Source organism: Mytilus californianus, unplaced genomic scaffold (genome assembly GCF_021869535.1).
Source record: "Mytilus californianus isolate M0D057914Y unplaced genomic scaffold, xbMytCali1.0.p SCAF_4, whole genome shotgun sequence".
Taxonomy (NCBI): domain Eukaryota; kingdom Metazoa; phylum Mollusca; class Bivalvia; order Mytilida; family Mytilidae; genus Mytilus; species Mytilus californianus.
Window position 1 is genome coordinate 103,942,789 of NW_026262690.1, and position 13,400 is coordinate 103,956,188.

The 13,400-nt window shown below is 30.1% G+C and overlaps 1 protein-coding gene across 2 annotated transcripts in view; it reads right to left on the reverse strand.

Moving 5' to 3' along the window:
• Positions 1 to 5,028: 5,028 nt before the first annotated feature.
• LOC127738954 (filamin-A-like) overlaps positions 5,029 to 13,400 on the reverse strand; it is a 71,013-nt gene continuing 62,641 nt past the window's right edge. For both annotated transcript variants that reach the window (XM_052250453.1, XM_052250452.1), the window contains 8 exons: positions 13,207 to 13,329; positions 11,916 to 12,062; positions 10,864 to 10,968; positions 10,335 to 10,511; positions 9,725 to 10,006; positions 9,217 to 9,366; positions 8,529 to 8,696; positions 5,029 to 8,075 (listed from right to left, as the gene is read on the reverse strand). In XM_052250453.1, coding sequence (XP_052106413.1) covers positions 7,831 to 8,075; positions 8,529 to 8,696; positions 9,217 to 9,366; positions 9,725 to 10,006; positions 10,335 to 10,511; positions 10,864 to 10,968; positions 11,916 to 12,062; positions 13,207 to 13,329 — 1,397 coding nt within the window. In that variant the 3' untranslated portion in view covers positions 5,029 to 7,830. The remainder of the gene's footprint in view (positions 8,076 to 8,528; positions 8,697 to 9,216; positions 9,367 to 9,724; positions 10,007 to 10,334; positions 10,512 to 10,863; positions 10,969 to 11,915; positions 12,063 to 13,206; positions 13,330 to 13,400) is intronic.

Consider the following 13,400-nt stretch of genomic DNA (forward strand, 5'->3'; position numbering starts at 1 on the left):
AAATGTTATGTGAAATTTTTTCTATAGTACTGGACAGGATAAAACTTTACTCATGCCAAGTATTTCTTTATTTGAAACAAAGATAAATTCTGCACAATTTTTTGAAAAGTGCAAATTTAACAAAGACTAATAGGGGAAAATCAATGGTGGTATTACACCTAATATGGGAAGCTGTACATGCACCTTTGACCTTGTGAGTACTCTCATGTGTTAAAATTTCTTGCTATTTAAGTGAAATATTACAAATAATGAAATATTCTGAGTGGGTTGAGTCTCCAAAATACATTTTATGAGAAAATTTCCTTGAAATAGGACTTTACCATGAATATTAGTTGACAGAACAAGCAATACTTAGAGTCTTGGGGAGCTTTTTCTCCTTATTTCTTATATTCTGCTATATTAGAAAAATTTTCCTAAGAAATACTTTAATAAATATATAGTTTTAAGTAAATGAAATTATTTTTAAAGCAGTAACAACAAATTATTCACCAAAAGAGAAGTTTTTTATGTCCCTCTCTGGAACGCGGCGTAAATTTAAGTTTTACATAAGGACTTATTGAAACCTCCTTGGAGACAGTAAACTTTTATACGGATAGTTCATTCAGCTTGAATACTTCAATTAATCATTTATAATAACATTTCTATCATAAATGAGTGAAAGTTACCCCAAAATTTTTTATTTATTGGCCTAAAAAGTAGAAATTTTGAGGAAATGAGAGGTATAAATGGACCAAAAGAGACCTTATAAGAAAGACAAAGAGGTCCATTAGTAGTATTTATCATCCTAAAGTCATCTTTGTATCATATTCAACTGTTTGTAGGCAGCTGAGATAAATATTTGATCATTTATTGGTCCACACTATATTCTATCATGATGCGGCTTGGTTTGAATTTTTCGAAGAAATTTTGCTCGAATCGCTGTAGATGTCGTCTTACATTATACTAGATTTTTCTCAAACTATTGAACTGATTATGACAAAACTTGACAGGAATGCTTGAAATAACCAGTATTACAAAGGAAAAAAGTCACATTCAGTTTATTTAACAAAAAAGTCTTCTTTAAGTCATATCATAAGAAGTTGCAATTCAAGATTTAATTATGTAGCCAAGGAATGACATAGAAAATTGCTTAAAAATATGAGTTTTCTGCACTTTTTTCTGTAATACATAAAATCAGTTGATGAGATATTTGGTATATAGTCATATAAGAAGTTAAGATCAAGTTTGAGAAGTTGTGATGTTTAAAAGCCTGATAAATTTCTGTATCCAAACAATTTATTGGTTGGTGATTAGGTCAGTTTATGAGGAACCACTAGAGATGTGCCAATGATATTTGGTATGCAGTTGTATAAGTATTGGGACATCTCATTTCCATGGAGATTATTTGATCCTGCCCCCTCAGACATGGTCGATTGACTTCAAACTTTTGCTTAATTACCTGTATTAGTTTGTGATTAGGTCAGCTTATAGGGAACCACTAGTGGTAGGTCAATGATATTTGGTATGCAGTTGTACTAGTATTGGCACATATCATTTCCATGAAGATTATTTGGCCCCATTCCCCAAGTCATGGTCTATTGACTTTGAAACTTTTGCTTAGCTTACATGTATTAGTTTGTGATTAGGTCAGTTTATGGTGAACAACTAATGGAAGGTTAATGATATTTGGTGTGCAGTTGTATAAGTATTGACACATCTCAATTAAATAGAGATAATTTGGACTCGCCCCTCCTCATGGTTCATTTACTTTGAAAATTTTGCACTGTTTGCATATAAAAGTTTGTATTTAGGCCAGTTTAAAGGGATTCACATATGATTAGTCAACAGTATTTGGTATTTAGTTTAATTAGCATTGAAAGTTCTAGTTTCAACGGATGGCCCTGCACCTTCAGTCATGGTTCATTGACTGAATGTTTTGCATAGTTTACATGTTATAAAGTATTCTACATGATTTCAACATTTACTATATTCCATCAAAATTACCTAAAGGCAAGACTATCTCTGGGCCTACAGTTTGTTGAAAATTTCAACCCACGAAAATTCAGGATCTATCCTAAATAAATGTGGATTGTGTCCACATGTGGACACAGTTGATGCCCCCGCTTGCATATCATATAGTTATAAAGGGACATAACTGAAGAACGGTAAAAGTGACGCTACCCAAATTTGAACTTGATCTGAGTTTTGTGGTAATAAGCATTGTGTGTAAGTCTCATAACATTTGGTTGAGGTTAACTTAAGTAGAGAACAGAAACAAAAAATTCAGAAATTTTTCTATTTGTAAACATGCATAACTCTAGAACGGTTGTGTATAAAATTTATAACATTTGGTTGAGACAAACTAAAGTTAGGGAACGGAAACGAAAAATTTAGCAATTTTTATATTTATAAAGGGACATAACTCAAGAATGGTAAAAGTGACGCCACTGAATTTTGTACTTAATCTGTATTACGCAGTAATAAGCATTGTGTATAAGTTTCATAACATTTGGTTGAGGCAAACTAAAGTTAGAGAACGGAAACAATTTTTGTACTTGATCTTAGTTTTGTGGTAATGAGTAATGTGTATAGGTTTCATAATGTTTGGTTGGGGCAAACTTAAGTTACAGAATGGAAACTAAAAATTTTGCAATTTTTCGATTTATAAAGGGGCATAACTCAATAATGGTTAAAGTGACACTACCCAAATTCAACTTGATGTGTGTTTTATCTGTGGAAGGCAAAATTAAACATTGCATTGTATAAAGCATTGATTGTAGTTGATTCAACTATAGTCATCGACAAAGGAAGATAACTCCCAATTTTAAAAATTACTTGAATAATGACTGATATTTTTGGAAAAAAAATGAAAAATTTAGCAATTTTTCCATTTGTAAAGAGACATAACTCTAGAACAGTAAAAGTGATGCACCCAAAATTCAAACTTGATCTGTGTATTGTGGTAATAAGCATTGTGTATAAGATTCATAATATTTGGATGATGCAAACTAAAGTTAGAGAACGGAAATGAAAAATTTTGCAATTTTTCCATTTATAAAGGGGCATAACTCTAGAACTGTTAAAGTGATGCCACCAAAATTCAAACTTGATCTGTGTTTTGTGGTAATAAACTTTGTGTATAAGTTTGATAACATTTGGTTGAGGCAAACTTAAGTTAGAGAACGGAAACCAATTTTGGGACGTACAGACGGACAAGGGTAAAACTTAATGGCCCTCCGCTTATATCCGATATATCCATGAAACTTAACATTGATCAATGAGTCATGAAAATGAGGTCAAGGTCAGATAATTCCTGCCAGACAGACATGTACACTTAAAAATCATACCATACACCAAATATTGTTGAACTATTGCTTATAGCATCTAGGAATCAGATATAACCATGAAAAATTAACAATGACCAATGAGCCATGAAAATGAAGTCAAGGTCAGATGAACCCTGCAAGACAGACCCTTACAATATTTCCATACACCAAATATATTGAACCTTTTGCTTATACATTGTAGTATCTGGGAAATTAACCAAATCACAAAAATTTAACATAATACAATAAATCACATAAAAAGGTCAAGGTCAGATGAAACCTACCAGAGAGACATGAACACCTTATTATCATAATCTTATTATGAGTAATAGGATAACTTTATTTGGTATATGTGATCCTTGCATGGTCAACATGTCTGTCAGATGGGATTCACTTGACCTTGATTAATGATCCATGTTAATTTTTCTTGGTTAATACTGTTTCTCAGATACTGGAATTATAAGGTGAACATGTCCCTATGTATAGTTTATCTGACCTTATTTTTATGGTTCAATGGTCAGTGTTAAGTTTATGTGGTTAGGTATCTTTCTCAGATACTGTAAGAAATAGGTCCATTAGTTTTGGTTGATGGAATAATTGTAAGGTGAACATGTAAGTCTCACAGGGTACATCTGCCCTTGACCTCATTTACATGGGTCATCGTTAATGTTTGGTTTATGTGATACTTTTAGTAAAACCTTAGATTTTGTTTACATAATTTCATAATGACATGTAAGGCAGGCTAGACATTTCAGCATGTGAACACTTGATATACATTTTATTAATATCATTGACCAGAAAGTATGCAGTAAAGAACAGTATTTCCAAGAAGATATTTAAGCTAAAATTTTATTTAGGTACAGTTTATTTCCTGATTAAATTTTGTTTTAAGTAATAGAAGTACTTATTTTTCTTAGTTTTTCAACTTTTACCTGTGAAAGGCAGTACAGGTGACACACCAGCTGCCAACCCTGTTAAACTAGGGTAGCATTACAAAAGTAGGGAGGGCCATATGGGTAAATAAACTTGACACAGATATGTCTCACCTGTACATAATTTTGATACCAAAAGGCAAGTGTTGAGATTAAAATTGCAATTTTTTAAAATGTAAACTATGCAAAAGATTCAAAGTCCATGAACCATGATTGAGGGTGCAAGGCAAAATAATCTCCATTGAAATGATGTTCCAATGCATATACAACTGCATACCAAATATCATTGTTGCCCTTAATCTGACCTAATCATAAACTATGTCTCACATGTACATAATTTTGATAGAAAAATTTGTACTTTAAAATGTGAACTAAGTAAAAGTTTCAAAGTCAATAAACCATACCTGCAGGGCCATTCAATCTCAATGGAAATGAAATGTGCAAATGCTAACACAACTGCATACCAAATATCATTGACCCACCACTAGTGGTTCCCTTTTATCACAAACATATATTGTTGACACCATCAGCGCCTTTGGAAACAGTGCACCTAAGTCTCTTGCCTTACCAACTTCTTGTAAACTTTTGTCAAATTTTCAGATTCTGAATTTCGTGATTTTTTTCTAGGAAAGGCAAACTAAGAAACTAAGGTTCTCTATCATGTAAATATGTCTGTATAATCAACAGTGTTGACAAGAACAAATTATATAAAATGAAGTATCCCTGAAGCACAAACTATTCATAAAACCATGTAAAATTGTTGCCATAAAAATGTATAAAAAAAAAAAACATTCTTGGTTTGTTGTTTTATTATAATAAACATAATACTCAAATGGAATATGATTTTAAATATTGCTATATAATTGTATGTTAATACACAGTGCTGTGCTTGCTAATGCATAGATTTTCGTTAAATAATAATATCAACAAAACATTGTAAAAACAAATATATTCTAATTTTCTACCATACTTTAATGCTGACAACTAGAAAGCTAATTTTGTGTCTGATATGCCGAATATGCTGCTATTATAAATTCTTCTTGTTACTAAATAAATTAGAAAACATCACAGATGTACAAATATACTTATTTATTATTTAGATTTTTAAATTTTCTATCATACTTCTAATGCTGATGACTAAAAAAGCTAATTTTGTGTCAGATATGCGGATTATGCTGCTATTACGAGCTACAAACTTTCTTTCACAATTACATGTAAACAAAAAACAAAACATCACAGATGTACAAATGAAGAAAAGCATTTAATTAAGTAATAAAAAAAGTTAGGTTGAATGATCCTGGTAATAAGATTTTTTATATGTATCATAAGCAATTTAACAACGAGGTATCAGAAAACTGATAATAATACATGTATAATGAGTTGAAAATTGAAATAAATAAATGTCAGATAACTTTGTTAAACTATAATCTAATTTCCAATATCATTGTGAAATTCTGTGTCAAGCTATTAATATAAAGTAAAACAAACCCTGTTATATTAACCCTTTTCACTGAATATTTTGAGCAGTTCATTGATGAAACAGAGAGTCAATGGAAATAAATTTTTCATTCGATGTGTGTAATAATCATGAAAACATTTACAACCTAATAAAAATTACTTTGTGTCAATTTTTATCCTGAGTATATCACATGGTTCTTACATTAATATGGACGTTAAGCAGCCATCCATTATCATCATCTTACATTAATCTAAGTGCCACTCTTTTCTGATAACAGCCTTTAATTCATTTGTAATTTTTATTCGTTTTGGTATATGACAATATCTGATTTATATCTCTTATAACCTGTTAAATTTTGAATTTGAAGTTTAAAATTTTGAAATTTTCTTAGAAATTTGAATTGGTACATTTCTAAATTATTTTCTATAAATCTTATCAAACTATCAAATGAGATTTTCCATTTTTGTCAATCGATGGTTCATTTTTTCAAATTCATGATTTGTAACGACACTTAAATGAACAAAAAATTTAAACAAAATAACATCACTAGGAAAACAAACCAAAAAACATAAACATAACAAAAATAAAAATGTATAATTGTATAAGTCTTTCATTTTCAATCATTTTATTTCTGGTTAAATCAAATTGATCTTCAAACCGTAATTACCGTGAATTTGTAGATACAGGTATTATATATTGTGCTTTTGAGTGAAATATGGAAACATGAATACAAAATATGAGTATTAGCAAATAACCTTACAACAATGTAAATGTATATATCAATTATGTATAAATATATATCAAAATATTTTAAAAAGCAAAAATTATATAGTCAACATCTATTTATACCATGAAATGAAACTATTTCAGTAGCTCTCAACTAATTTTACTCAAATTCTTTAATCAACTAGTTGTATCAAGTTTGGATTTCTTAAAAAAATATTAATAGTTAGTTGAAGATTCATTAATTCAGAAGATTCAACAAATTTTTGGTAGCTCATCATCATATAAAACAAACAAATTAAATATATCTATATAATCAAATATCAGACACAGTACCTTTAAATACCACAATAAAGTTGCTGACAGAAAAGTGAGTTTCAGAAAGTTTGAACATATTTTTGTCCAAGAAATCCCATTTGGGCAGATCTGACATATATATGTGTTTCATTTCATAAAATACAAAATATATAACCAAACAATCAAAGCAATATCCAATTCCACCATTGCACAATTTGAAATGACATTGATGTACTTATTGTATGATTTTTGTGATATGGAAACATTTACAAGACATGAACCAGTCTTTGTAGAAATTAATATGGTATACAGAATATTAGTAGATAAACAATTAAAGTATTTTTTAAGTGAAAGCAAGAATTTTGATTAATACAAATCATCAAAATATTGAAATTTACCTGCATCTTAATTCTTCTTTTCATTGTACAAGGGAGGTAATTCATTACATAACATTTGTAAATTAGCACTTTTTGTGTCAAGGACATCACACATACAAAGATCACCAATCTCATTATAAAAAAAACCCAAAAAATTATCTATAATCTAATAAACAAAAACAATTTCAGTTATAAAAATGAATGAAATAAATGTACCCTGATTTTCTTTGAACCCTGTAAAAAATTAAGTAGAAAAAAACTAACTAAAACCCATTTTATATATATGAAAATTCAAAACTATTACATAATATTAATCCATTAACCCTTTTTCAGTCCTTATGGCTTAATTTTAATATGTTACAGCAGTTCTTTATTCATTTTGTAGAAAGTCATGTGATAAGTATGATTGCGATTCTAAAAATGAATGAACTGTAAAGGGTTAAAAATACTGGGGTATGTTTCAGAAAATTTATGAATGGTCTTAAGTAGTAGTATAACTGTAACCCTTGAAAATATTATAAATCAAGATGTACAAAGCATCAAGACAAAACATTCGTACAAAAAATCACACAAAATGGCTATGACTCATGATGCAAGTGTTTGAATAAAATATTTCCAAACAATCAGTATTCATTTGTCCAGAGTAAGTTACAAAATCAGATCTATCATTTCATATTTGAAGACTTAAAAGTTTGCAATCTCAGGTTTCAAAATCATCTTTTAGAAGTATAAATAAATTATAATTTTTCTCTCCACTCATCATAAGATCTTGCTGTAGGTTGACGTCCCGACATTGATGATCGCATTACTTCCTCTAGTTCAGCCATAGTGTCTACAATATGTACGAGGAATGGACTGCCGGGGACATCCACACTTGACCATTTGACACTGATATGATAGTCACCTATTTCTGTTGGATAGTATTGACACAAGATTGTCCTGTCTCTCTGGCTGTCACGTTTCATTTCCACTCTGAAGCTTCCTACAAGACAAGGAAATAATCTTTTCACTGGGCTGCACTACACTGGACAACAAATATTTACTGATAAATATGTAAATGCAGTTTAAAGAATTGATCAAGGCAAAAAGTTTTGAAATAATAGCTATGACAACATAAAAAAAACAAGCTGTATAAATAGTTTTTCCCAGAATCCTTTTAATAATAGGTCCACAAATACAGAAGTAAAGCAATCAATCCACAAGTACCAAATAACTCACATTAAATGTATATTCTTTAATAGTTAAAAAACAAACTTTTTTGAAAATAAGACCTGGCAACACAGCATAATGTTATAATTTTCCAGGTGTACAGATGTCTGGTATTTTCGTATTACCTACAGATCGTTTGTGAACAATTTACCTTAAAAAACAGCACTAAAAAAATTAAATACAATACAGATCACATGTTTACTGTTTGCCTCTTCCTATTACTTACCTTTTGGTCCTCTTACTCGAACTGTGAGTTGTCCAGCTCCTGCACCTTTGGTTTCTACAATAAACTTGCTCTGGAATTTTGCCAAGATTCCATGCTCCACACCTGGTCCTGTTACTCTAACCTTGCTGGCATCTGGTGGGGCTGATACTTTTATTATAAATGGACTACCTATAAATAATAATAGAAAATGTATGTTTTTGATCATTTCTTTTACATGATATTTTATTCAATTTCCTCTACAGTTGTGTAATAGTCTCATAGAAACCAGTCCGATAGAACAAGCAGAATACTACTTAGAGAAATCCAATGATTGTTTAGGCTTTGTATGTATAAATTACACATGAACTGGCACAATGAGTCATTGGGCATAAGTCTTAACTAGAGACTATTATTTTGATGAGGTTTAAACAGGATTTTGATTCACATTGGTCACTTATCTACAAACTTTCATTCACAATCTTGTTGATTTTTTAATCTTAGTTGAATATGACTGTAATCATAACTATTTAAAAAAAAAAAAATAACTAAAATAAAAATGTTCAATATACATAAAATTATCAACTATAATTTGATAAAAATACTGAATTTCGACTTTTCAAATACCTTTTTAAATTGCAGGTATTAAATCAATTTATTGAGAATTGAAAATAAACTTCAAGGTCAGACTAAGTAAAGGCCTTGCTTTTACCTTGTACATGTTCACCACCATATTTAACTTGTAGAACATGGCGACCAATTTCCTGGGGTTTGATTCTTAGTTCAAATGTTCCATCTCTATTATCTTCAAGTTCACAATAAGCTGCTTTATTGGGTCCCATACAGGATGCAGTCAGTTCACCTGGAACATGGAAAAAAATGTCATGTAATATCAAGAATCTGTGTTTTCAGATGAGTTTATTGCCTTTGAATTCATCAAGTTTTATTCAATACAATTTTGTTCTCCACTTATCATGGCTATTAAGGATTTTACAGAATTTGTTTTTTCGATTACTTAGGGGTAAATTGTACATCTGAAATTTTTTTTTAAAGGGAAGTAATTCTGAAATGCATACTTGATATCAAATTTAAAGATAAAAATATGTTCGAAACATCTGTCAAGGTTCTGCAGAATTATGAAAATGACTTATTTATAACCATATAAACTTCTGTCAAATGTTATATAATTCAAGTCTTCAAAAAAGAAACATGAAACAAACCTGGACCAGCCTTTCTTGTATCGATTGTTACGTTCAGTGACCTTCCTGCAATACCACCGGTCAGACCTTCTCCAGATACAGTCACTTTGTTTGGATAGAATGCACCGATAACATTGACCTTGTATGGAGATCCACGAAGTTGTCGATTGTTCCATGTGATATTAAGGAGATATGCCCCTGGAATAACTGGTACATACTGGCATCGATATTTCCCTTGTGCCACTGCAATAACTTTGACTGGAATTTCTGCCTTCACTCCAGTTAATGTTACCTCTGGTGTACCTATAAAAAATTTAATTTAATTATTTAAAGAATACCAGTAAAATTTTGCAATGTTACAGGTCTTCAAATACCTCCCCTTTTGTAGTTATATGGGAGGGGGGTTTAGAAATTGAATTCTACAAAAATGAAAAAAATTATGCAAAAACGTAACTTTCATATTTCATTTTTTGTTACTCAATACTTGTGCATCTCAATTACAAAAAAAAATATAGTTGTAAATGTGAAGCAGAAATCTACTTCCTTGCTCATTAGCCCACTATGACTAATTCAGAACAAGGTTTTAAAGATTTAAAATTCATAAATCAAATCTTCCTCGGTCATGAATTACCTGGGCCTGCCTGAGTACCATCAATGTTAAATTCAGCCTCCTCTCTAACTGATGCCTCCTTAAGTCCTCTTCCTGTCAAGATGACCTTGTTGTCTTGACGACCATGTACAGCATATCCTAGCAATGGCGACTTTGGAAGAGCCAATTTACTCCATTGCAGATGAATATAATGGTTTCCTGAAATAAAACAAAAGTTGATGAAAAAGTTTTTTGTATTGCAGTTTAAACTGTTGACATTATTTTAAAAGGATAATTTCAATCTAAAATCAATAAGTGAATCAATTCACAGCAACTAATCCAAAATTTTTTCATCGTGAGGTATCAGTGTGTGTGTGAGTGTACTAATCTAAAATATTTCAATCTGTTTTATGTGCATTTTTTTCTGACGAATGTTCAGATAAAGAAAATAAAGTACATATATTTATTCAGAGCCTTTCAGAACTCTTATTATGTCTTGTAAATGACTTGAATTATTTAAGTGTATGCTTATCAGAAATTAAACCACAAAATTTGAAATTTTGATTCTCACCTTCTTGTTCTGGAGTAAATGTCATTGTTACTTGACCACTTCCTGTTGCTTCTATCACAGAATGTAAACTCGATGTTGGTCCTGTAACTTCACTTGTTAGATGACCTGAAATTTAAAAATAAAAATTTAAAACCAAAAAAAATCTATTGATATTTGAATTCTACTCTAACAGTCTTTTAATGTGCTAAGACGATGCACATATTATATCTGTCTAATGGCAATAGCTACAATATATATTTTTTTTTTTCTTCTCTCAGAAAATCCCAAAAGAAATGTAGGCTTGAAAGGTCTACCAATGTAAGTTTATATATTTGATATTTCTAAGGGGCATTTACTCATAACACTATCTGTGACATTGGTGATATATGCCTTTGATATTAATTTCATAAAAATCTAGAAAGAATTGTATGTGTTACAAGACCATATGGACAAACTATGAAAATGCTTGAAATGGTGGCCAGTGCACATTAAGCAGAAAACAACAACCAATCTTTCCGTCATTCATCCTAGTAGACCCACAATTAAAAACCTACATGTAATTGATGTATTGATTTCATCCTTATTTTGCATGTGATATTTATTACACGATGTGAAGCAAACAAAAATCAATCATTCAACGTCATTGGACTCCTATTTAAATTTTATCTGCATAAAGCAAATACAGGATGCACACACCTAAACAGATATATAAATATAAATATAAATAGAGTTATTTATATAATTTGGTTTAGTTTTCATGAGGAGATGAGAACTTAAATATCTTATGGACAGACAAATGCAAGAACAAATTAACAAAGAAAGAAATATTAAGAGGATTCATTTGATTATTCATACTAATATTTGTGGTTTTATTGGGTATAATTTAACCAGGAATTGAATAAAATACAACTTTCATAATAGCTTGTATGAAGAATTTGTCAAAAGCATGTATATTTATAAACATACAATTTTTATTCAGTCACAAAAATTGGAACCCAACAGAATAAATGAACCCATAGTATACACAAATTATACCAATTTCAGGAGAGGGGATATATATTAAAGCAATATACCTGGTCCTGCCTGAGAAATATCAAAAGCTATATGCTTTGGTTCTCCAACAACAAGATTTATTCTATCTTTAGAATCTAATATCTGCTGCCAACCACCAACCACAACCACTTTATGAGGATCAACAACTTTGGGATGGAAAGGGCTACCTGGAAAGAAAATTAAAATAACATCATGAATAATAGTTTATATTACGGATTACAAATGTGTAGAGTTTTGTGATTGGATAACAACACATCAAGTACTTAATTAATGTCTTAAAGTGTTATTACAAATTATTGCATACACGAAAGATAGAATTATTTTCACAGATAATTACAAGATCCTTCACGTATGCAGAAAATATATATACTGCATGGTGAATGTTTAACAAATATCTGGTACTGAAAAAACATTTAGGCAGGGGTAATCCATTATATATGTGTAATTCAGGTTTCAGACAGGGTATATAATGTGACAATATATACCCTGTCTGAGACCTGAATAACATATAATGTTCTGTTTCTTTCCTCTTGACCATTTTTACACATTTTTAAAGTCTTATTAGATCAAAGAATTTTTACTTCAAATAACAAGAAAATTTATCATCCCAATTTAGTAAATTTTTATAAAATATAAAATGGTATTTTAATTATTATTTCCCCTTGTAAAGAATAATAAATTTATGTGAACTATTCTCAGTTAATTTCTTAAGGGAACAGAGACAATAAAAAATTGTCTCTCTCCTATATACTTAACTGTTCCACATGTTGTTTTTTTCTCTTTTTCAAGATATCAAAATCAAAGAAATCAACAACCATTTTTTCGTTAATTCCTTAACATCACATTTGCAAACATGCCTCCTTATTTCCAGGAAAAATGAATCTTGCTAATAATATGCTGTAGTCACAGCTGTTTCATAGATATTTGCAATTTTTAAAAGTATTAATCATCATCACTGCACAGAATATTGTAGAATTGTTTGTTTCAGACAGGATAAATAATATTATATAAATATGGTTACTGATAACCAAACCTTGACATCAAGGAAAAGTGAAGTTTCCAAATTTTTTTTTTTATGAAAAAATTTGATGATTTTGACATCTATATTTCAAGCAAAATGTTTGTTTTTGTCTTAACAATTAAAACGTTATCAGGTGGTATACAAATCTTTTTACAAGATAATTGTAAGTTTCAAACCAGTTCTCATTTAAAAGCTGATGAAATTTAAGCATTTATTCTTGGATCAAGCTTAATGATTTACATATGAATTCTCCCTGTTGATATATCTATATATGTGACTATTTTACACACCTGGTATATCTTTACCATTCCATGTTACAACCAGTGTGAACACTCCAACTTCTACTGGTACATAAGATACAATGTATCTACCCTCCCTTTGCTCTAGTGTTGTTTTGGCAATTGAATTTGGACCTGTAACAGTAATCTCAAAGTTTATCACTTTTGACTTATGGTAATACAAGTACAACAATTATAGTACAATG